The sequence below is a fragment of the Manacus candei genome, unplaced genomic scaffold (assembly GCF_025592945.1).
Source record: "Manacus candei isolate 608988 ecotype Guabito, Panama unplaced genomic scaffold, ASM2559294v1 h1tg000043l, whole genome shotgun sequence".
Lineage (NCBI taxonomy): Eukaryota > Metazoa > Chordata > Aves > Passeriformes > Pipridae > Manacus > Manacus candei.
This window is the reverse complement of record NW_026138091.1, coordinates 7,112,970-7,137,892: the sequence shown is the minus strand read 5'-3', so window position 1 is coordinate 7,137,892 and position 24,923 is coordinate 7,112,970. Positions and strand designations below refer to the sequence as shown.

Here is a 24,923-nt window from a genome sequence, read left to right as displayed (position 1 = left end):
GAAAAAAAAATCGTTTTTCCTTTATTTTAATCTGGCTGGTCTGGATGTTGATTATGTGGAAAACAGATTGGGGGCTGGGGATGCAGAGGGAGAAGGCTTGGCAAAGCAACTTTAATCCCTGAAGGTTCTGCCCGAGGGGAATCACTGTCTAAGGCAGTGTGTGAGGCTTCTTTTGCCACGAGTCATCTCTTTGTTCCAGACTTTCTGGTTTCTATGCTGCTGAAACTTGCAATTTATTTTTTTGTATGAACTCAGTTTTACTTATTAAGTTGCTTTTCATTATGCACTTTGGTATAGTGTATTCTGTCTTGAGTTTTATAGAAAGGTCTATCACCACATTAAATTTGGGGCTCTCCTTTTCAGTCCTGCTTGCTGTGAGTTGTCACTGCCACCTTTCTTCCCGTGGGGGAGGGTGAACAGTAGAGAGAGCGTGCAGAAGACACGCAATACTAAGAAATTAGAAGTACTACCTATCGGTATGTAGGCAGCTTCAAACCACAGCTCTTTTGTATTTCATCTCTTCCTCTTGTCTCTTCCTTTCCCCTACCTCCTACATACTTACATAACAAGGCCTGATTTCAGGCCTAATTAACTGTGGTACCATGGGGGGGAGGTGGGGCAGGGATTTGAAGAATAGATGAGTTTTTGTCCCCTCTTGTTGTCTAACGACATCCTACAATTTGACAGAGGTTATTTTAATTTTTTTTTAATTATCTGCATTTTACCAGAGCATTGCAGAACAGCCTGAAGAGGCATGTCGTCTTTAGAGCATTTGCCTAGCTCGCTTGTTAATTTTACACTGAATTTTCTAAATAAAAATCATTGCTAGTAAATCAGCACTCATTAGTAGGAACAGAAAACTTTGTTAACAACTCAGTATGGTGTATTTTGTGGTTAATTTCTAAGACACTTCTGTTATGTGTGCTTACTTTAGAAGAAAGACCTCCTAACAGCTTTGCCCCTCTAGGGGATTATGAGGCATCTTAACAATATTAGAGATGAGTAGAGATTTTTTTCGCAGTTAAATTTGTAGTGGGGGGAAAAAAATACAGCAGAAAAAAAGTAGCAGATTTATGTTTCTGTCGTAGCTTGCTGAAACCTCTGCATGCTTGGAATTTGAGTTTAAGCCTTTCAGTTGAGTAATACACATCATGCCATTTCTCTGTTAATTCAGATGATGTTAACTCTTTTCAAGAGAACTGAAATATATGGAAACTTAAAAATCGCCTTATTCAGTAAGAAATATAGTACTGTGAAAAGTTGATTGAAGGACTTAAAATTCTGATATCTGTATCAGAAGTACGTCCATTCATGTTCAGTTGGAGTACATACTGTGTGCTTGATGTTTGTGGGAAAACTTGCGGTTGTTGCTGTCCTGCTTTTAATTGTTCCTGTTTTGCTGAGTAAATAAAATTTTTCTTTCTCTATTTGCAGATGATTGTAGTTTCCCCTCTGGAAGAAGTGGGCAAACCAGTTAGGAGCAGGAAACAAAGAGTATAGCAGTAGAAATGGATGAACAAGCCCTTTTAGGGCTAAACCCAAATGCTGATGCAGACTTCAGGCAAAGAGTATGTAATTAACTTCCTTTTCTCTCTAGTAACTGGAGGTGCTGTTCCTGTGCAAAAGTTTCATGTTTTCTTGGTTGGGGGGGGTTGTGGTTTTTTTTTTCCTGTTAACCAGCGCATAGGGTTTGTGGTGGCAAGTATAACACAAAGTCATGTTGCAAACATGTAAGCTGACAGTCATGTATTATCAGTTCAGTGAAGTTACACTTAACATGCATAGAGTTTATTTTTCTGGACTCTGACTTTTTAAGTCATTTCAATTCTTTATACTTGTTGCTCAGCTCCTTATGTAGGTTCTCATTGAATGAAAAGCAGCTACAGAAAACAGATTGCTTGAAGTTGCCCTTTTGATTCTTATATGTGTTTTTTAATTATTATTTTGATGGATTACCTAGCTTTAGTGTCTTTTTAATTAATGTGTGGTTTCAGCTGTAGTGCAACTTGTATTGTCGTAGTTTAAGAAAGTCATGGTGTGTGGGTAACAGTTACTTACTATGAAAAGACGTTACTATTTATATAACTATTGAGTAATTATCTCTGCTTACTGATCACCAAGTTGATTCAACAGTCTACAAGAGAATCTCCAGTAAAATCTTTCAGAAATGGGGATATTAATACCATGGGTTTGTGTTCATAAAAGAAATTCTAGAACATATAAGAAAGTTACAAATGTGGTTTGATGCAGTATTACTAAGCAGCCTATTACATGTGTTCATTCTGAGTATTTGTCCTTTTTGGAAGGATAGATATAGCTAATCTTTAGTGTTCTGTTAGTAGAATATCACTAAAATTTGAAGCTTATAGATTTATTGATGTTATAACTATGCAGTCTGCCCAGTTTTGAAATATTTCATAGCAGAAGGGGACTTACCTTTTCACTCATCATGTAAGATGTAACATAAAGGAAGTATCAAACCATTTCTAGTAAAACTGTTAAGTTTAGGAAAATCACAAGTACTAACTACAGGAAGTGAATTCTTATTTTAGAACTTATTTCTGAATAATTATAATCTCTGTTTCATAACTTACTTTACTATTTTGTATTACAAGGCACACTAAATGCCAAAGCAATTGAATCAAATTAACTGTTGTCAAAAGCTATTTAGAAGTTTTGATAAGCAACTTGATTATCTGAAATTTAGTAGAAATTTTTTTCTGATTTTTGTAGTAGATTTCTAAACTGACAGTTGTCCGAGTGGCCAGTGTTTGAATGTTTCTTAAGCTTGGGGTGTTGGATACAGGCAAAGTGGTATAACAAAAATAATTGTTTTCAGTGAAAAATCTAAATCACCTTCTCTTTATAATTTTTGGAAGGAATTTTAATTTGGATGTGAACTTCCACCTAAATAGAAAGGCCCTGAGCAAGTTTCTCTAGTCAACTGTCTTTGGAGGTTCCATCACACCTCAGCGTTTCTGATTCTACGACTTCTCTATTTAAGTAACAAAAATATTTGTATTGAATGTGAAGTGAAAATGAGTACCTGTCATATTAGGTGAAAAAATCAGTATTAAAGTAATTAGGGAGCCATATAAATACTTGAATGTATCCAAATAGTGCTGTTTTTTTGAAGAAGAGCTGTTTAAATATGAGGCCAGGTGTAAATTAATTGTCTTGCTGTGTGCTTTGTTCTTTTTTTAAATGAAACTTAAAGATAATTTTTTGCAGGCACTAGCCTACTTTGAGCAGCTTAAGATATCTCAGGATGCTTGGCAAGTCTGTGCAGAAGCATTAGCTCAGAGTATATACAGGTAATGTAGTTAATAATTTCTTATTTTCTTACTAATATATGTGGCTGAGATTTAGCTGTGCAGCATATTAGGCAAACTGTAAATTGTTAAAAGTTAATATGGTCTTCATACTATTTTTAGTATCATAGTTGATCTGTGGCCTTTGTATAATGCCTTTCAAGGAAGGACAGTGTATAAATTAAACTCCATATTAATCTAGTAACCTAAAGACTACTGCTTTATGAAATCCAGGGGAAAAGAGTGTGCTATCTTATCCCCATAAGAAGGAGTGCTGAAAATTGCCCACTGGGAGACCATAGGTTTTATATGTAGTAATCCCATAAGTAGTTCTTGTCCCTGTTCTATGGAGTAGGCCATCCCATTTTTCGAGATGCAAAGAGTGTGTAGTCTCAGTTAGTTTTGCACAAAGCTGTGTATTTACATAAAAAATACTAGGTTGTAGATGTATTACGGAATAATTCAGGTTGGAAGGAAAATGAGGGGTGAATATCTCCTGAATAACAGCAGTAATTTATAGTGAATACTTTTTTGTAAATGATTCATCAAAACTTCTGATTCCAACAGTGCAGTAAGTAAAATGACACAATATTAGAAAACAGGATTTTATAATCTTTTAAAAAAATACGTTATGGTTGTTAAAATGTTTAGATAATAAGATAAAGTCATATAGATTACATAGCATATGTAATGTACCTTCCTAATGTATGCCTCAGTTTGTCTTCACCTTTGATTTTTGAGATGCAGTGTACAACTTGCACTTGGTGTACTAGTGGACCTCAAACATAGTATTGAAGCCTGGCAGATTATTTTTATAAAGGCAGGATACAAGCCGTACTGTAGTTTTGTATGTTCATTACCAAAATCAAAGCATAACAAATAGGTGGCTGTAGAAAAGAAAAGGCTAATATCAAGCATAAATATTAGTTTAACAGTTGCTCATTTCTATCAAATTAACTGCTTAAGATTTTTCATTTTTGCTCTGAAGTAACAACAGCAGCAACTTTTTTTTTTTTTTTTGGTGCACAGTTATTCTTGATTTGCCAAAGGGGCAATCTTATTGTAATATTTGAGGAATGTTTTTCTTCCCAGGAAAGTGTACCATATTGTTGCCAGTAACGGAATTTTCTTTTCTAGTGATGATCACATCAAGTTCTTCTGTTTTCAAGTCCTGGAACATCAAATTAAGTTCAAGTGAGTAATCTTTCTTGATACCACCTATATACGTCCATTTAATTTTCCCTTTTTATTCTGCTTGCAAATTAAGTGGTGGCTGTTGTCTTGCCACGCTTGATGAGGTGGCTGTAATCTGGTCCAGAGGACTTTCTTGTATTTCTTCACCTTTTCCTGAGAGAGGTTTTAAGCAGCACACGCTACTCTTAGCTAGTCTAACACCTGTGTGTGGCCCAACACAGACCCAGTCACAAAGGATTTCTTGAGACTTACTTAGCCGTTCCTTTCTGGAATTTCAGGCCTTATTCTGTACTCTCACTGATTTTTGCAGAAGACAGTCCTGCAAGCAGCAGTCTTGCTCAGTACAGACTCCTGGACTTCAGACAAAGCCTTATTCATTCAATAACCATGGCAGAGATGTTAAGAGAAAATAGTCTTTTCACTGAGTGGTATTTTCATAGAATTGTAATTTTAGGGAAAAATACTTTGAAAGAATATCAGTGTCATTGCATGGAACTATATATTTTTTTTTTCACTTTGGACTCCTTTCATCTGGACTGGAGCATCATGGCATCTTGGAATATCACCGTGACTGGTTGCAATACACCAAACATGTGGGTCGGGTTTAGATAGGAATAAGATGCGTTTTGTAAACTGCTTTTTACAGTTCTGTTTGAGTGCAAATACTAAAGACTTAATTTTCTGTGATTTTATTTACCTTATTTTACCTTACTGTCCACCTTCCTCTGCTTGTTCCATTCTTGTCATCTACTTCCTGCAGTATGTTTTTTCTTGTTTTCCTGCTGCTTATTTTCTTTGAGCAGTTTCAGTGGGGTTGCTTTTTTCTTCTCTTTAATGAATAGTTAGCTGTGACAGGAACATGGAGTCCCATTCAGCAGTCATTCCTGCTAAGGAATTACAGACCTATAACTAGCTGTATTGCAAAGAGAGTGTTCTCAGCTTCGCTTGTGTTAGGAAGGTGTTGTATGGGTAGTATTTGAGGTGGGCTGGATATAATGTCAAAATTTCCCAAAATGAAGCAGAATTACTTGTTTGCTTGGGTTTTTGACATATGTCTAATAATAAATGTACTGTAGGTCAAATCAGTGAAGGACTTCCTTTTCACTGTTGACAGTCTTCCACGTGTAGTAAACAAATTTGAGCATATACAGATGTCTCTTCCTTCTCCCCATAGCATATGGTCAAATGTGTATTTTTGTCAGGGTCATAAGTCCTGTTTAGAGCTGATAGAGCACCCTTCCTGTAAAGCTTCAAACTCCTACTCCAATATAGGAGGCAGTAGTACCTCAAAATGTAATCCATTAATATGGATTTATAGAATAAATGCAATAAAATAAAAAATAAATTTTTTCCTTATTTTTGTCTTTGATTCAAAATTTTAACATGCAAATAGCTTTGTAAATTCATTTTCTAGGAACCCTCCGTTTATGTTGATATGCAACATTATGTGCCCTATTGAGAGTTTTTGCCTTACTTGGCACTTGTCATGAAGCTGTTGTATTTTGATCTCAATATGTTTTATTTCAGATACTCTGAACTTACTGAAGTCCAGCAGCAGCTAATTAGGGAAACGCTCATAACATGGCTGCAAGCACAGGTAAGTCTGTCCTTCACAGCAGTGTTACAGAGTAGGCTTTTAGTAGGCTAGCCTAAGGCATTGAGCGTGGGCTAAACGTTTAATCTGTTATTTGAGTTTAAAGATGGATTCATGAAGGTATTCGGTATCCAGTGGTTAAAGATTTGTGAAAAATTGTTTAAATCAAATGTTGTAAAGAAGTCTGTGCTTGAATTTAAATATAAAACTCTTGCATTAGATAATGACTGTGGTTTAGTCAGTTGTGTGCGAAATGAGTATTAAAATTTCCCTTCAAAGAATTATATTACAGATTCCTAATGTTCCTGAGTGCCTGGAGGAGGAACAGAAATTCTAAGACCCTCCTGAGCAAACTCCTATCGATTTAAAATGCTAGCAGATGTTTATGAATCAACAGCATCACCCCTCTGTTAGTATTGTGACAGAGGATGGACTATTCTTTCTTGTGGAATTAGTTAACAAAGCTGAACATGTCATATCAGTCCGACCCAGGAGTTTGCAGTGAGCAGAACCATCAAGTGGGCTTACACAAGTCTTTTTCTATACCTGCCATTATCTAGTTGTCATTCCACTTCTGCACTGGAGAATAACGTGGTTGCTGTGTAGAGAACTTAATAGTAGGAAATGGAATATAATACAACTCTTTAAAAAGAACAGATTATTGTGAAGTGGATTAAGTTGCTTTTCTCTTTATGGCAAACTGTTCCATTTAGGGGTTTATAAAAGAGGAAGGAGAGAGGTGGAGATTGGTAGTGACAGATTTTTTTCCCTTATGATCTTAGATTTAGGAACATCCTTTACTATTCTTAAGGCTAACATCTAATACAGGCACAAGCTAGCTACAAGAGGACTGTAACTTGTTTCTGGAAGTTCTTGTTTACTCCTGTCACCAAGCTGACAAATGACGTTTTAGTCTTTGAATAGTACACTTAATGTCTTGGTACTGAATGAAGGGCTTAGGACTGTATCACTCAGAGAGAATGTTTTCCTTGTTACATGATGATTTAGCCAAATTTTCTGCAAAATCCTTGGAAAAGTGAGACTTTTTATTGGTCTCAACTGGGAAGAGAGGTAGTACATTAATCACTATAGAGAAATCAACAGACACATGAGACTCTTCTCTAATGTAGTATAATTTAATATACGAATAAAATGTCTTGTTTCTACCAGATGCTGAATCCCCAGCCTGAGAAGACCTTTATTCGCAACAAAGCAGCACAAGTCTTTGCATTGCTTTTTGTTACTGAATATCTCACAAAATGGCCCAAGTTTTTTTTTGACATTCTATCAGTAGTTGACCTTAATCCACGAGGTGTGGATATGTACCTCAGAATCCTGATGGCTGTTGATGCTGAGCTGGTGGACCGAGATGTTGTTCATACATCAGAGGCAAGTTATTGTTTTGCATTATTTGTTTTAAATTTCAAAAAAATTCTTTTTCATTAGAGCAGAAAGTTTGCAGATATGGTCTTTTTCTGTGGCAGCTGTTCCTTAGAAACATTGGGTGGTTTAAATCCAAAAGCCATATGTTGTTTAATGCCTTTTATGACTTCATACTTTTCACCTAATGAGTTATTTTTTGCTTGAAAAGCTAGCAAACAAAAACTAATGGACTGAGTTAGCCAATTTAATACTAGACTGACTAATTTTAAAATGTTAATTTCTTCTAGTGTGTGTTTCAAAGAGTCCTAACATCAGAAGTCCGTTTAATGATCGGCAGGGCCATTTTTCAGTGTTTGGGCATTGAGGTAAAAAAACCCAGACCAACAAACAAACTAAAAACAAACCTAGGATATTTTTGTTTTATTTCTTGGAAAATAAAAAAAGTATTCACTTTGGGTTTCTGATTTGACTTACATATCTTGCTAGGACAACTGGTGTGTGGTAGTGGATACAGAACTGCTACTAATTTAACAAGATGCTAATCCACAACAACACTGACTTATCTATTTTCTGTATTGACAGGAGGCTCGTAGGAACACCTTATTAAAAGATACTATGAGGGAACAGTGCATTCCAAGTTTGGTGGAATCGTGGTACCAAATCTTACAAAACTATCAGTATAATAACTCAGAGCTGACATGCCAGTGCCTTGAAGTAGTTGGAGCTTATGTATCCTGGATAGATTTGAACCTGATAGCCAATGAAAGGTAAGGGGGTTTTGACGGAAAAAATTTGCAAAAACAACTGTGATAGTGTGCTGACTGTATTTCTATGAAACAGAATCAAAACTCATCTCGGAAGAAGGACTTCTATATATAGATCTTTGCAGTTTGGGGAATTTCAGTAGAGTGATTGTCTTTGCAAGCCAAGCTGATACAATGGCCAAACTAAACACTACTCAGTTGCTGTGTTCTCCTTAAAATGTGTCAAGTGCTGGGTTTAGTCAGTACAATAGACTTTAAAACTATTTTATAAAAAGAAACACAATATAAAGCTTCTATGCAATGCTACTTTGTACATATGAAAATAAACTTTTTTTTTCTCCGAAGGTTTATAAATATGCTGCTAGGTCACATGTCTGTGGAAGTTCTCCGAGAAGAAGCCTGTGATTGTTTGTTTGAAATTGTAAATAAGGGAATGGACCCAATTGATAAAACAAAATTGGTTGAATCTTTATGTCAAGTATTGCAGTCTGCTGGCCTCTTCAGTATTGATCAGGTTTGTGTATTGATTTTTAACAATAGGAACAAGTCACAGGTTTCCAACAGTTCTTAAATAAGAAAATGGGCAGAAAACTATAAAACAGTCCACAGATTAGGGAGAAGTACTTATGCTTCTGCATCAAAGCTAAATGCTTCTTACAGTTTTCTCATACTTAAACTAACAGTGTGTTATTAATGTTAATTACTAACTTAAACGCAGCACTTCATTTTAGAAGCAAGGTATTATATAACTCCTCTGTTCCTCTCCTAAAGCATGTTGTGCTTACTCTTAATGCTGCTTCTGTGTTTCCTTGTCTCGAATCTTCTCTTCTGAATGGTTCTGTAATAGGTCTTGTAGCCAAGGTAGAATTTTTTAGGGCAAGACATTAGATCAGCTATGCATAATTAGGTCGGGGAAAGAGCTTTCTTAAGGACATGTATGCTGGTTTGCTTGTTGGTACCATCAAGTGTCAGGCTTGAAATGCTTATAGATAAGATGGAAAAGTATACCTACTAACTAAACAGATATTCCCTGGCAGTTGCAGTGTTTAAGGAACAGCTGTTTGCTACCTGCTGTGGAGAAAGAGCAACCAGTTCTTATGGAGGTGTAGTCCTTAGATTGCAAGGCAGTTATCTCTTAATTTTTAAGCCTTTGTCAAATTTTTATTCCTACTAAAATGCAGAACATGTGCATTCACGAATTCAGAAGGTGTTCCTCTAAAAACTCCTACCTCAGTCTTTCTGAGGTAGACTTGTCATTATTTAGCTTTTGCACAGTTATGGCAGGGAGCAAATCATCTGTTGGGGTGACTGGTCTAGGATTATTTCTCAATTCTGATCAATGTATTTCAGCAAAAGCAAGCCATAAATATTTAATATTAACTCACTCTTACAGGCAGTACTGAAAGTTACTTGTTATCAGTATTTTATAAGTGAGCTACAGCTGTTAATTCTTTGAAGTATTCCCATAAAAAGATTTTCCTCTCATACAGCCTAAAATTTATGGTAGGTATGTGCTGCTGCTTTTATTTTGAATCTGCTTCTTTCTGTAAAGTAAAAAGAGAAAAAACTAATCTGAAGAGATGAAGCAAGCTACTGTTGTGTAATGGAGGACAGCCAAATCTGACATTGTTTTAATTTTTTTCTCTTTCCATTCCCAGGGGAAAAGGAACCAGGCAATTGTACTTTCTGTCTAGGAGACAAATGTTGGGATTACTTCAACATATTAGATGTGCAGTACAATCTGTGAGCTCATGCCATTTAAACTTAAGCTCTGATAGTACTTTTAATTGGGTGTCTTTCCTTGCAGGAAGATGATGTGGATTTTCTGGCCAGATTTTCTAAGCTGGTCAATGGGATGGGGCAAGCATTAATAGCTAGTTGGACTAAACTGATAAAAAATGGTGATATGAAGAGTGCTCAAGACACTCTACAAGCTATTGAAGCAAAAGTGGCCCTTATGTTGCAACTGCTAATTCACGAAGACGATGACATCTCCTCTAACATCATTGGCTTTTGTTATGATTACCTTCACATCCTGAAACAAGTATGTCTGACTTCAGTTTAACATATGATTTCATTTGATATTTTTGTGAATATATAGATCTCATACTATGTGCAAACTGACTTGCAAAATAGGTTTTTACTAATAGCATTCGATATCTTTAACGCCTATGGTTGTGCTATTTCTGTAGTGTTTAGAGATCTGAAGGAGTTTGGTTAAATCTTGTGTTAAGTGGAAAGAAGGCTTGCAAATCATATGGCTGTTAAAAACCAAGACTGTCTTTTTCCATTACTAATAAAAAAGTATACAAAAAAAATAACACTTAAATTTTATTTTACAGCTTTCTGCACTTTCAGACCAACAAAAAGCTAATGTAGAGGTAAGTATTTTCTTTTTACTACAAATTCTGTTCTTCAAGAACACATTGAATCAGAATGTTTCATTTTGCTGAAACAGATCACGTTTCCTATATGTGCCTTGAAATATGTGTGTGACAGTAATCAAAAGGGAAGACTTAAAAGTTTTAAGGTCAGTGTGTTCCATCTTCTGCTAAGTAACTACAGTTGTTTCTTAAATAGTAAACCCATATTGAATTGTGTATAAAGATGAAAGCTATTTTAGAGCTGGTCTTCCCAAACAACCCTTAAGCATGTGTTGGTAAGATCCTGTACAGGCTGTACTGTTTACAGAATATTCTTAAATCAGTACAGAAGAATTGTTTTCTTGAAGTTTTGTATTTTTACAAATAATTCCAAAGGATTGGAAGAAGTCTAGGAAGGGTTGTCATAAAAAGAACTCCATGATAATATAAGTTAAACTTATGAAAGAAGCAGCAATTCAGCTGTAACAGTTGTAATTATAAGCAGCTATATATTAAACATTATGTTAAATATACATTCAGATCAAGTTTATATGCTTGAGTGGAGATAAACTTCAGTTTATATTTAAAGCATAAAGTTTAATAAGTAAGGTTTATGTTCCATTTTGGAAGTAGTAAACTTTTATTTGAATTCTTCAGCCCAGTCCTTTTAATTTCTTTTCTCTATAGGACATCTATGTAGATGTCCTAATTTGGATGTTGAACTGGTTAGATTGCTGCAGGTGTTTTGTAAGTTGATACAGCTGACAGGTGTGATTCCTTTACAAAGAAAACTGAATTATGTACCTGTCTAAGGTGAACTTTGATACTATCACTGAATCTTTTTATTTTTGTTACTGAAATAAGTTTGCTAAAACTACTGTCATGCTGAAGATCCTCATGTTGCAATTATTTTTTAATTTTACTGAGCACTTTGTGAGGATTTGTGTTAAACTGAGAAGCAGTTGTACCAATGTTTTTTTTTTTCTTTCATCCATCTCATAATAAGAAATTAATGGGAAATAGTCTAAAACTTATTGTTGTGTGTCTTAAGCTTCAAATTGTGGGCTTAGCAGCATTCCTTTAAAGTTTTGCACCTAAGTTCTCCCTTTTAACTTGTTTGTTATTTGAACAGGAAAACGGGGGGGGTCTTGTTTATTTTGCCTTTAAAGTTCCAAAGTTTTTTCTCATCAGCAAAATCACATTTCTAATTCTTAGAATGACAGGTCCTTCTAAATATCTTTGGCTACAAGCATATTGCATTAATGTTTTGCAGTTATTTCAATTCTTTAATATCACTTTTTACACAGAAGCAGAGACTTCTCACAGGTCATGCTGACACTTGGTGTCAAAGTATCTATTTCTGCAGTATCACTAAATTTCACCTCAGAAACCAAAGTTTAATTCATTGGTCCATTTTAGTGTTAGGGAATTTCAGGTTTTGCAGTTAAAATGAAGAATGATGGTTCATTTGTCAAAAGGTTTTTTTGTTGCTTGTTGTTGGTTTTTTGTTTGTGAGGGTTTTTTGGTGGTTTGATGTTTTTGTTTGGTTTTCTTGGGGGTTTTTATGTGCTTTGTTCCTTTATTATTTATCTGAAATTCGTGGCTATCTACATTCTGAAACCTTCCATATTGAAAGGAAATCACAAAATGCTAATCAAGGTCTTGCTGATATGATCAGCTGTTGGCTATTAAATTTAACCAATATGAAGAAAAAACGACACAAGTTTGTGTCTTCACCTGGTAGTAGGTATAAGCATGAGGCGTTCTGTAATGCTGATTTAAATACCTGTTAAAATTCTACTGAGTATTCTCCAACATTCAGTGAACTCATTCCTTGTAATAGGTATATGGATACGTCCTGCCCTATTACTTGTTGCTACTTCATATTCTCACGACTTCTAACACTTTATTGTTGTCATAGATATAAAAATGGTCTTCCTCTGACTCAGAGGAATTCAGAATAGGTTTCTGTCCATTTGGCATAATACAAGTTTTTGTAGGTTCCCCAGAACTAAAATATAGTAGATTTTTACATACTTTTTTTAGCTCACTGTGTGTGTTAGTCCAACATCTGTCCATTCTGTCAAGTATGAATGGAATTAAATACTCTATGTATTTCAAACATTAAATTAGAGTTATGAAAACCTGAACTAGTAAATACTGAGTAATATCAAAGTGACATATTTAGAGTTTCAGACTTAAGTAGAGCTAAGATCAGGCCTTTATTGCTGCTTTAAGACATACCAACAGTCCCTACTTAGGTGGAATTGTGCTTCAGCTGTGGACAAGGTTTATTAGAGAGACCCTCCTGTTGAGTCACGAGGTGCAGAAAGGACACCCTTGCTTTCTAGACTCCTTCTCAGAGAGGAGTCTAGATGTGGTTGGATCCAGTCCTAGTCCCAGATTTAGTCTATGTTCATGTATAAAAGATTGTATAGGTATAATTGAATCTTTGTGCTACTTTGTCCTGCAGGATTAAGGGTGGCAAACCAAATATATAAATGATTTATTCTATTTTATTGATTATGGTGATGATAATGATTAGACTAAAATACTTCAATCAATAGTATTGACTATGTGCTACAGATAGTTATAGCTACTAGAGTATAGTGCACTGTTTCTTGAAGCAATATTGAAACAGTGAGTAGAGATTGATGTTACTCACCCATCCCAATGACTGTGAGCTATTAGAGACGTTGATGTTACCGCTGAGCTGACCCGTCCCTTTAAAATAGTATCTTGGACAACTGTTTAGCTTCCTCTGCCTAGTTCAGTCATCTTGATTGTTTTCACTGTGAACTGAACACAGATCACAAGCTGGGAATAAGGCCAGATAGTACTGTCAGAGACTGAGAGCTCCAAATCATCTATGCTGTGTATCTGGAATAGCATCTGTGTATTGTTTGGATATAATCCATCTGTTCTGATTTGGACCGTTAACTTCTGCTAAACCTCTGAAAATAATAGTTCAAATGGGATTAAAAATATATGTAAACACATAATGCTTGCTTTCATATTTTCTTTACTGTAGTAATTTTAACTGTTGGTTCTTATAACTTGTCTGCTTCTATGCTTACAGTTGTGTTTTTATCTTAGGCAATCATGTTGGCTGTAATGAAGAAGTTGACATATGATGAAGAATATAATTTTGAAAATGAGGTATTTTGTTATAGGAATAAACAGACAAATGCCATTTAATTATATGTACTTAAACTTGCTCACACTTTGAAAATCCATGTTTTTCTTAAACTAGAGATTTAAAGGTGGGAAGCAAAGGTCTGTAGCCTGATTTTTTTTTTTTCTTACATGGAAAGCTTTTTTAACTTCTGGATATGTCTGCATAGGACAAAACAACATAGTAAAGGAATATCCAAGCCAGTTCAGTTAAGAGTGTTTCTGGCTGTGTTTGTGCAAAGATATTCCTAGACAAACACAGCTGTGCTGATACCTAAACATGGCTGTTAAGGTGGCTTGTTCAAGTGCAAATTGGTGTGTTTCTGCACATCACTTCTATCTTGCAAAAAGACTTGAGAAATGTGTAATGAAACTCTTTAAGAGATGCTGCTTGAGCTACTAGAGGTGGTCAAACCTCTGCAAAACCAAGATAAAGGTGGAGTGAGTTCTCCTTTCATGCCTACATCTTTATCAGCCAACAGTAATGATTGAGTTTGTTAGACAGATTTACTTTTGCTCCAGGCTGTTTGGAGAGTTGTAGTCTTAAAAAGGTTAACCTAAACTGTATGCAGTCCATCATAAATGTTGCTATGAGGTCCAATTTTAAAATTAAGACAGATGCTGAGAAAAAACATTTTTGGGGAGTGAGTCAATTTTCAAGAATTGGGTCAATAAGACTTTGCCAAGAGCATTTTCTTTCTTGTACTTTTGGCCAGTTTTCAGTTTGGAAAGCCTTTTTAATATGCTTCTGGACTGAATGCAGTGTATCTCAACATATTACAACTAGCCATAAAAGGAGCCTGCTGTTATGTTGCAAGAGTATAGGGTGAGCATTATTGAATTCTCTGAGCATGCTAGACTGGTTTTGTATATACATGTTTTTTGGTTTAGGTGTAATTGTCTAAAATGGTTGTGGATGAATTTAAACGTGAAAATATGGACTTTACTGATGTGAATGTTTTGTAGGGTGAAGATGAAGCAATGTTTGTGGAGTACAGAAAACAATTAAAATTGTTGCTGGACAGACTTGCCCAGGTTTCACCAGAATTACTGTTGGCGTCTGTCCGCAGAGTTTTTAACACTACACTTCAGTAAGTTGGGGTTTTTGACTTGTTTTGCACGATGCTCTTTGGGAGTTTTTTGCCTTTTGTAAACTGTCAGAGTTAGTAATGAATTTAAGTGTGATGCAACAATATGAAACCAATTGATAGAATGAGCTTGTTACAACTTAATGATAAATGTGACTTTGTATAATCTTTTACTCAACTCTTTAGAATGAAAAAGCTTGCTTTTTGTAACCTTAAATGATAGTGCTTCTTTCCTAGAGGTGTTCTTGATATTTGTCACTTACCTACACACCAACAGCCATTTGGACAGGTGTTCACTTTGCCACATCTCATAAGAGTTTCCTTGAGGTGTAAATATTATGCATTACTTTTATCAGAAAAACAAGTGTTGGATAGGGTTAAAAAATGTAAGTGAAGTATTTTTGTTAAAAAACAAACTATAGATCCAATCGTGGAAACTGCATGTAAGTAAAGAAATATGATTACTAATTGCCTGACTGTGAGGACAATTATGTGTATACAAATAGAAATCCAGTATTGTGTATAAACAATTGTACCTTGTTCTTTAGTAAGCCTCTGTTTGTGTGAGGCTGAATGGCTTGTCCACACATCATAGTAGGTGGTTTTGTACTGAAGTAAGCACTTTAAGAAATCTGTAGCTTTCAAGTTGAAACTGGTAAAAGAAAATTGGTAGTGCTCTGATGAAGAGGTGGTGTGTTAGTGGATAAAGTCTTTCAGAAGCATCCTGAAATACTGCCTGGGCCTTACTGGTGTTTTTCGTAGTATAAATATGTTCTTTTGAGCCTATTTAGGGTACTAAAGACTAACATGTTCATATTCTTTCTCTAGGAACTGGCAGACTACGCGATTTATGGAAGTAGAAGTAGCAATAAGGCTGCTGTATATGTTGGCTGAAGCTCTTCCTGTATCTCATGGTGCTCACTTCTCTGGTGATGTTACTAAAGCTACAGCTTTACAAGACATGATGAGAACAGTAAGTATGTGTTGAGAGCTATTTAAAAATGGCAGTAAAGACTGGAACATTTCAGTTTAAATGGCTCACGTTAATTACCAGCATGTCACTTACATTGCAGTTAGTTTTATAAACAGCTAAAATGCTAATGCTTTTATTTGTAGCTGGTGACTTCTGGTGTTAGTGCCTACCAGCATACATCTGTGACCCTGGAATTCTTTGAAACAGTGGTTAGATATGAAAAATTCTTTGCTGTTGAACCTCAGCACATTCCAACTGTTCTGGTAAGTTTCACCTCATTTACATTTTTACTAGGTAAGACTAGGGAAGTTCTTTAGACTTAGGAAATTTTCCTATTTTCTGAAGGTCACTAAAGAAGCTGGATTTCTTAAACTGTTGGATTAGATTCCCCCAGCTTTGTTTAGGGATTCTGAGATGCTTTTCTTGATTGCAGATGGCATTTTTAGATCACCGTGGTCTTCGCCATACAAGTCCCAAAGTACGAAGTCGAACAGCTTACCTCTTTTCCAGATTTGTCAAGTCTCTCAAGTGAGTAAAATGCGTCCAAATGGCACTGAATTTACCATACACAGCCCTTCTGTAAGTCACAGTTGTCATTGAAACAGGCTGGGCTTCAAGTGCACTGCAGTGATGTAGTAAACAGTGCTCTAGCAGGGTTGTCCTGTTGTATAATGCTAAGGTAGCAGTGGAAAAATTTGTAACAGAAGTGTAAATACATATGCTTAGTTTATTTTGATTAGATGTCAAAGCTGATCAACAATGTCCGTCTGTTCTGCTTTTCCTCAGTGAGCAGAGCTGAGTGTGAGTGGAACTGGAGATTCACAAGAAGTAACTCTTCCCTATCCCTAACCAAATTTTGAGTATTTATGGTATTTATACTGATGAAGTTTACTCATTGTATTAGAACCCTTCAAACAGTCCTGTCTTGTTGGTCTTATTTCATAGGCTTGTATTTAATGTAGAGGTAGAAGAAGCTCAGAAATGGCTCAGATTTCAACATGATCCTATTTTTCAACTGTTATTGAAACTATTTTGCTTAGATGGTCCATGTTTTTGAAAAAATGAGGGAAAGAAAGAAATGTTTATTTCCTACTATGCCATGTATCTATTTGGCCTACCACGAGCACCATATCCTTAAGCCAGATTTTTCTGCCGCAGGGCTTTGATAGTTAACGGGGATTTCTACATTGAGAAGTGGTGTCTGGCTTTACAGCTTAAATAAAATATCAAGAAACTTGTAAAAATGCACGTGCTTCTAAATAGTGTTATGTACTTTGTGTTTTACTTCAGTAAGCAAATGAATCCCTTTATTGAAGATGTTCTGAATAGAATACAAGACCTGATGGAACTTTCTCCTCCTGTGAGTATTTGCAGCAGATTTTAGTAATGAATAAGGCTTGCACTTAACTCATCTGTGTGTCTGAGTACTTGCTGAATTGTAAGCTTAGCATGCAAACATTTAAACACAAATAGTAATCCTGATTTTTTTGGTCTGAGATCACTTGCATGTACCTTTTGTACTTAATTTTAATAATCTTGCTTATGTGGGTTTCTGGGAGCATAGGATAGAGATGGGTATATATAGAAGGCTATAAACTTTGAGAAGACAGCCTTGATAAAGAACGCTTAGTGAATTACACTTGTTATCTTCAATTTTAGGAAAATGGTTACCAGGCACTGTTAAGCAGTGATGATCAACTTTTCATTTATGAAACAGCTGGAGTGTTAATAGTTAACAGCGAATACTCTGCAGAACGAAAACAGGTTCTAATGAGAAATTTGTTGACTCCGCTGATGGAGAAGTTCAAAGTATTGTTAGAAAAACTGATGATGGCACAAGATGAGGACAGACAGATGGCACTGGCTGACTGCCTCAATCATGCTGTTGGGTTTGCTAGGTAGGTACAACACAGTGACTCTGTGTACATTTCTGGTTTGAGTAAAAGGAAAATACAAAGGATTTATTGGGAGGAGGAGCTGAGTTTTCTACCTTCATTGACCTAGAAAATCATCAGTGGTTGTAGAATTTATGGCAGCCCAGAAAATGAGTTAAGTCCTTTAGAAAAGGCTGCTATGGATGTAGATACAGAGAATATTGAGCAAGTTTATAATGAATCAGCATCTATTCCGCTGCTCAAAGAATTGTATGGAGCTATTCTAATCATATGTTGTTTGTAAATTGTTAGAATTTAATTCTCAAAAACTGCCAAAGCAATTCTACTTCATATCAAATAATTCTGTTCATTACTTCCACTGTTTGACTCTAATTTCATGAAATGGAATATTCTAGTTTAGTGCATGGGTTTTAAAGCATTTGTTGTTCTCAGTGTTACTGCTTCTTCATTATATTGAACGTGAGCTTATATAAAACTTGATGTACTGCTTTTACAGTCGAACCAGCAAGGCTTTCAGCAATAAGCAAACTGTAAAGCAATGTGGATGCTCAGAGGTTTATCTGGACTGTCTACAAACATTTCTGCCAGCTCTCAGTTGTCCATTACAAAAGGAAGTTCTGAGAAGTGGTGTCCGCACTTTCCTTCACCGCATGATTATTTGCCTAGAGGAAGAAGTTCTTCCATTCATTCCTTCTGCCTCTGAACACATGCTTAAAGATTGTGAAGCAAAAGATCTTCAAGAATTCATTCCTCTTATAAACCAAATAACAGCTAAGTTTAAGGTATGATATTGCTTAAGCTTTTCAGGGTCAAAGTGTTGCTGGTATCTTCTCTTTTCTCATTACAGAAAAATAGGTATCTGTTAGAACCTTACCTTAGAATTTATAAATCAGTGTATTTTTCAGGCTGCTACTGGGAAACATTGTCTTCCATCACGGTCCTTCATTGCTGGATTCACAGTGATTGAATGAGTGTTTTTTCTTTGATTATATTTATATTGTGTTTATTTTTTGAGTTTAATATTTTAAAATAGTACTTGCAGATTTTTTTTTGATTGACACAGTTAGCTTCATGCCCTCCCTGAAGTGTTAAGCTAATGTTACAAACTATGCAAGCTCTGAAGTGAGTTTTCTCATTTCTTATAATGAGATTTCCAGAAGACAGAGATACAGAAATATCAGATGCAGGTATAGGGAGGAATAATGATGTACGAGATCTCTATCTAGTGGCGTTGCATAAAATGTACACCGAGGCTTAATGCATTGCAATTAAAAATACATGGACAAATATGGAGGTTTGGAAATGGCACACATGAGATATGTAATAAACAGGAGTAGGACTGTCAACTAATAATCTGGCAAAAGCTCTTAAAGTGTAATCTTTGAGAGCTTCCTAGTTTCAAACAATTCAAATGTTAAGTCAGTGAAATAGATGAAGTTGCTAACCTGTTACCTCTTTTAATTCCCTGGAGCTGCCACAGGAACATCAAACTGTTATGAATGGTATGGGAAATTCATGGCTGTATGAGAAGGTTAAGAAGCCTCTAAAAAGACTTAAATAAATTTTCCAGCAGAATGCAAAATTAAAATTACTGCAAGTGAAGAGAGAGGCGCATTTTGTGAGCAGTGGAACAGAGCTATAATATACGTGTGTGAATCTGGCATGTGGATGGACTGCTGTTTGGAGTATCCCATCTTCAGAGCAGAGAGGGATTTTTGAAAAATCGAGTATTTAAGAGATTAGGGAGGAAGACTCTTACTACTTTAGTCCTTTTAGCAAGCTGTGCTAAAAGGAATCCAAGATAACAGAAGATAATTAAAAATAGTCAGTGAAAGGTGAGGAAAGTAAAAGCAAAACAGTCACAGGAGCAAGACTGGACAAATACCATGTTTGTGTGAAATATTTAACTTTGTATTATACACTACTATTATTATTATAACTAGGGGAAGCAAAGATTCCATCTTATAGTCTTGAATACTTTCAAGGTATAATAAAGAGAAGATTAAAGATAAAATCTTGCTTAAGCATTAGGAAATAAACATCTGAGTTGCCTCTTTATAGAATTATAAGGCATGACTGAATAACACACACCTTCAGTTTTTCAATTCATATGTGTTCAATTAATTTAGTGCCCTTCCATATATTTCTCACTTGCTTGTAAGTGACAAGTTTATTCTGTAACATCAGAAGCGTTTGTGCTTCTTCAGTAATCCTTAAAGAAAAATTCTACAAAAGATGGCCTCAGCATCTTAGGGATGGTATTTCAGGAAATTTGAAATGGTCTGTCTGAACAGAAGGATGAAAAATCCTGAAAAAGCTTCTGTTCCTACTTAGAATGAGACTAGGCAGGGCTAGTTTTTTTTGTTCAGAAGCTTGAAATAGTTGGTGTGTAAGTCAAGATCCAGGAATGTTCATGATGACCCTGATGCAGCTTGCTTTAAGTAGTTGGTACATGATATTACTAATATTAAAAGTGAATCCAAGCTCAGAATTGTAATAAGCCCGTAAGTTTTAACTTCTAAATGTTTGATTTCTCTGTTTGAGTTGACACTCTCTTCTGATCTCCACAGACACAGGTTTCACCTTTTCTGCAACAGATGTTTATGCCACTACTTCATGCTATTTTTGAGGTGTTGCTCCTTCCAGCAGAAGAAAATGACCAGTCTGCTGCTTTAGAAAAACAAATGTTACGGAGGAGTTACTTTGCTTTTTTGCAGACAGTAACTGGTAGTGGAATGAGTGAAGTCATAGCTAATCAAGGTAATGAGTTCAGTTGCTCAAAAGATAACACTATGGTTAATCTCAGCTAGGTTTTATCTACTAAAATCATTAGCCTAGTTCCTGTCAAGTACCATTAACTATGGTAAGGTAGAATGGATTCATGTAAATACAGTATTCAATTTGCCTGATTCAAATTACCTGTTGTACAGGAATTTGGGTTTGTGAAATCCATCTGTAATAGGCATATTCTCCTTATTGATCTTTTCAGCTTAATGTGATCACTGTGTCTGTAAGGACAAGAATGGTATATCCATCCTCATGCATCATTGTATTTGTCTGGTGAATCAGAGATCATACATCCAACAGTGTTCAGACTGTTGGGCAAGACCACTCACAGCTGCCAGTATTCATTGTGTTCATTTTCTGAAGGAGAGGCACATCAGTAACTTTTGCAAATTTTTATCACTACCACCTGATCTTGTTATCTGTGGTGGTGGAAGGCATCATGTGACTTACTATATATGTAGTTACCAGGTTTTCCTCACCCTTAGTGGCCAGGTGGAGGTTACTTCTTTTCATGGCAGGAATTTCGAGTCAGATATCTAGTTGCCTGATTCTTTAAACTGACTCAGCTGGTTGGAGCTCAGAGTTCCTTCCACTTACCAAATGGTGGTAATACCAGTGGGAAAGGAAAGCTTTCTTGAAAGAGGCTCTTGGTAGTTGCAATATGCCAAGAAATTTTTAAAGGAATCAAACAAATAAGCATAGATGAAGCACAGAAATTTTAAATGTGTAAAAAATATCTTGCCATATGTTGCAAGATAGGCTAACTGCTTCAGTGCCACTGAGTTTTAATTAAGTCTACCAGGTTTAGGTAAAGAGGAGAAAATTTGTGTTTGTAAGCAGGTCAAAATACCCTTCTCACCTTTGTGTGTATTAAAGGCCAGAAGAACAATTTAAATCTCCAAACGTAAAAAAAAATTATAACCTAAATAAGAGTTGTCTTGCATCGTAGGGGAAACTTCCCAAAAATATTTGAGATTTGTGCAAAAAAGAGCTATTTTGAAGTTGAAGCATGTCTTCCAGGTCAGTATTTATATAAAATAGTGTAACAGTATCAAAACATTTTAGGCTGCAAGTTGAAATGACAAGCTCATTTTAATGTGTTTAAGGTGCAGAGAATGTGGAGCGTGTGATGTTCACTGTCATTCAAGGAGCAGTGGATTACCCAGATCCTATTGCACAGAAGACTTGTTTTATTATTCTTTCTAAGTTGGTGGAGCTTTGGGGTAAGACTGCCTTTCCAGAATTCCTTTGCAGTTGCTATTATCTGTGAAGCAATAGTAGAACTTGGAATGTTATTTTTCTTTTCAGGAGGTAAAGATGGACCAGTAGGTTTTGCAGACTTTGTCTACAAGCACATTGTTCCTGCATGTTTCTTAGCACCTTTGAAGCAAACATTTGACTTAGCAGATGCCCAGACAGTACTGGTGTGTATTATGGACTTTTTTTTTTCCATTCATTCTTATGGGGCAGAGTCAAGCTAAGAAACCTACAATGGCCATGTGGTATTAAAGACTGTCATCTCACCCCTTGGGTTTTTTTTTTAATTGTGGATACCTGAATGATTAATTATTGAATATCATAGTAGTAGTGTATTCTGTAGTTTCCCTACATTCGAAATCAGTTGCAGATCTGAGTATTTAACATTGACCTGTATGTTCACTGAAAGTGAACATACACAGTTGACTGTTCTTTAGTTCATTTTGGATTCAGCTGTGCAGAAATTTTTCTGATTAGAGTGGAACAAAACCTGGAAGGTCAAGACTCTGAATTATGTGACAGGTAAATGAGGGAATAATAGCATGAATTAGCCCTTGTTTTGGTCTTTATTAAGTTCTTTAGCTTTGAATACTTAACCAATAGACCAATGCAACAGTCTAATGTTATATATTTCATTTCAGGCTTTATCAGAGTGTGCAGTGACGTTAAAAACAATTCATCTCAAAAGGGTAAGCTTCATCATACTTTACAGGGAATAACTGTTGCAGGTTTCTTTCTAGTGCTTTTATCAGTTTCTAAAAGTTAGATACTTACTATGCTGAATTCCTGCTGTACTGTTATATAAAATAACAAGATGACCATAATGCTGCACAGGGATACAGGATCCAGTACTTCCACTTCTTGATAAATTACTGCAAAATATTGACTCTTCATCAAGAAGAAAAATCTGCTCACTTGGTTGGTACTGTGTTTAATTGATCAATTGGCATTCTTTCACTTTTCAGTGTAGTAATTAAACTGACATAAAAGATCATTAGTGATGTACTGTAGAGCACTTCTGTGTGAAAAATAAGTGTGTATTTTGATGTGTAGGAGACTAGATTGAAAAACATGGAAAAAATAAATTTTGCATTGTCTAATGCTTAAAACAGTGTAGTGTATTCCCATTTTTAATGGGAAATGAAACCCTTTCTATGTTCATGTTAGTTTCTTGCTACATCATTTACCTTACAGGCTAACTTTTCTGTCAAATGCAAGTTAAAGTCACAACTACACAAAAATTGTAAGAAGTTACAAACTGGCAGAAAAGGAATTGTGTTTTAATTGAAGAGACCTTCTGAGTTTGTTCCTTTTCTACCGAAATGCAATGAAGAGAGAAATCCATAGGAAATCAAGCTTTGGTAAAGGAAATAACTTGTTATTATGAATACAGTTTCTTTTTACACTGTTGTGGCTTAGGAATACTGTTCCCTAATTCCCACTGCAACACTTGAAACCATGTCCTGCTCACTCACTCCCACCTCTCCCTCCCTGTGAGGGTGGCTGGAGAGGAGAACTGGAGGCATGAAAGGTAAAGATTGTGGGTTGACATAAGAACAGTTTCCTGGAAACAGCAATGAAATTAGAAACAAACAGTAACAATAATAATAAAAGGAGGTACAAGAAAAGCGAATGACTTACACGTGATAAAAAAGCTCACCACACAGAAACCAGTACTACTCAGAGCACCATGGAACCACCCAACAGTTGGTACAGAATAACTACTCCTCCTGCAAAAATTACCCTGGCCTGGCAGGAACCAGGACAAATCAAGACAAATATGGGAAAATTATCTGAAATCTTTTCCCCTCATGTGTACTGTATACCATGTTCTAGTTCTAGGGTAACTTATGTGAATTAATAAAGTTGATTCACTTTCCCCAGGTAGATGTATTGAGTCATGTTTGTATTCTGACAGTGTAGAGTAATCCCTCCTGTGATGAGAGTTATCTGATAAATACAGTAAAGGAAACAAAAACTGATGCATTAATCAAAATGTTTGCACTGCTCAAAGGTTTGGAAGTTCCATATAATTACTGCTTAGTCCACTGCAGATAACAGTCAAAGTTACAAGAAGAGAAATACTGTGTTTAGCTGCACTTGGCTACTAAATTTTGCAGTGGGAGTAGTGTGGTAAAACAGTAGGCAGATACTAAAAGCCATTTTTTACAGTTGACATGTAACAAACTGATTGGTTCTATTGTAATTCTTATTCACTGCAATTTTCTGTGCATTCTTTTGCTGTGTAACAAAAGATACCAAATTGCAGTAGAATCCTTAATGCCACGGTTGACAAATCTTTTTATTTGCTAACAGCTGAGAATAACATAAGCATTTGATATGCTATTACTTCTCTATAATAGTCATATAAACCACCTGTTTTCAATTTTCTGTACCATACAGTATCAGACTGATTTTCCATTTGTAAAAAAATATACTTTGAAAAATTGTGTACTGCTTTTCTCTAGGGTCCTGAGTGCATTCAGTATCTTCAGCAAGAGTATTTGCCTTCTTTGCAAGTAGCTCCTGAGATAATCCAGGTGGGAATTCCTAAAAGAACATTTGGAAAACTCTAACAACCATAAATGTTAAATGGGGGAAAAAATGAGTACTTACAAAGTTAACCTCCCCCAGCAATAAAACTTATTCAGTTATTGCATATCAGAATAGGATTAATTTAGCATAAGGAGTAAAGTTACTGTAAGCATACCTTGCAAAAAAAAAAAAGAAAGTCCAGTGCATGTGACTGTCTAAGCAATCTTCCTACTTGAATTCAAATTTTAACTTGAGGATATCCTTGTAGATGGTCCTGTTTGTCTACTCAGCTAAAAATGGATCTGATATCCTGTATTTGAAAAAAGCAAAAACAGTTTTTCACCCCAGAATGCACTTGGACTGTCATAGCCTTTTACAAGTTTTTATCCATAACATGCTTTTCTTTGGTTGTGCATTAGAGAAAATGCAAACTAATATCAATGGCTTTACGTACGAGGTATTTATATGCTCCTAATGTATCTCAGGTTGTCTCGTTGCTTCATTTAGTTAATATTTCTTTATTCTCTCTTACAGGAATTCTGTCAAGCACTTCAGCAGCCTGATGCTAAAGTTTTTAAAAATTACTTAAAGGTATAAAGATTTTT

General features: G+C 35.6%; 1 protein-coding gene across 4 annotated transcripts in view; it reads left to right on the top strand.

Annotated features, from left to right (window-relative positions):
* The window catches only part of XPOT (exportin for tRNA), a 29,032-nt gene that overhangs the window by 3,039 nt on the left and 1,070 nt on the right, over window positions 1-24,923 (top strand). For 3 of the 4 annotated variants that reach the window (XM_051795772.1, XM_051795770.1, XM_051795769.1), the window contains exons 2-24: window positions 1,435-1,568; window positions 3,232-3,314; window positions 4,449-4,505; window positions 6,033-6,102; window positions 7,270-7,488; window positions 8,065-8,249; window positions 8,592-8,760; window positions 10,054-10,290; window positions 10,589-10,627; window positions 13,706-13,768; window positions 14,750-14,874; window positions 15,700-15,844; window positions 15,988-16,107; window positions 16,278-16,372; window positions 17,135-17,204; window positions 17,504-17,742; window positions 18,236-18,521; window positions 20,310-20,499; window positions 21,633-21,749; window positions 21,835-21,950; window positions 22,425-22,472; window positions 24,252-24,323; window positions 24,853-24,909. In XM_051795772.1, the coding sequence (XP_051651732.1) occupies window positions 1,509-1,568; window positions 3,232-3,314; window positions 4,449-4,505; window positions 6,033-6,102; window positions 7,270-7,488; window positions 8,065-8,249; window positions 8,592-8,760; window positions 10,054-10,290; window positions 10,589-10,627; window positions 13,706-13,768; window positions 14,750-14,874; window positions 15,700-15,844; window positions 15,988-16,107; window positions 16,278-16,372; window positions 17,135-17,204; window positions 17,504-17,742; window positions 18,236-18,521; window positions 20,310-20,499; window positions 21,633-21,749; window positions 21,835-21,950; window positions 22,425-22,472; window positions 24,252-24,323; window positions 24,853-24,909 (2,862 nt within the window). In that variant the 5' untranslated portion in view covers window positions 1,435-1,508. Of the gene's footprint in view, window positions 1-363; window positions 477-1,434; window positions 1,569-3,231; window positions 3,315-4,448; window positions 4,506-6,032; window positions 6,103-7,269; window positions 7,489-8,064; window positions 8,250-8,591; window positions 8,761-10,053; window positions 10,291-10,588; window positions 10,628-13,705; window positions 13,769-14,749; window positions 14,875-15,699; window positions 15,845-15,987; window positions 16,108-16,277; window positions 16,373-17,134; window positions 17,205-17,503; window positions 17,743-18,235; window positions 18,522-20,309; window positions 20,500-21,632; window positions 21,750-21,834; window positions 21,951-22,424; window positions 22,473-24,251; window positions 24,324-24,852; window positions 24,910-24,923 lie in introns of all 4 variants that reach the window. The other variant, XM_051795771.1, reaches the window with a different exon arrangement.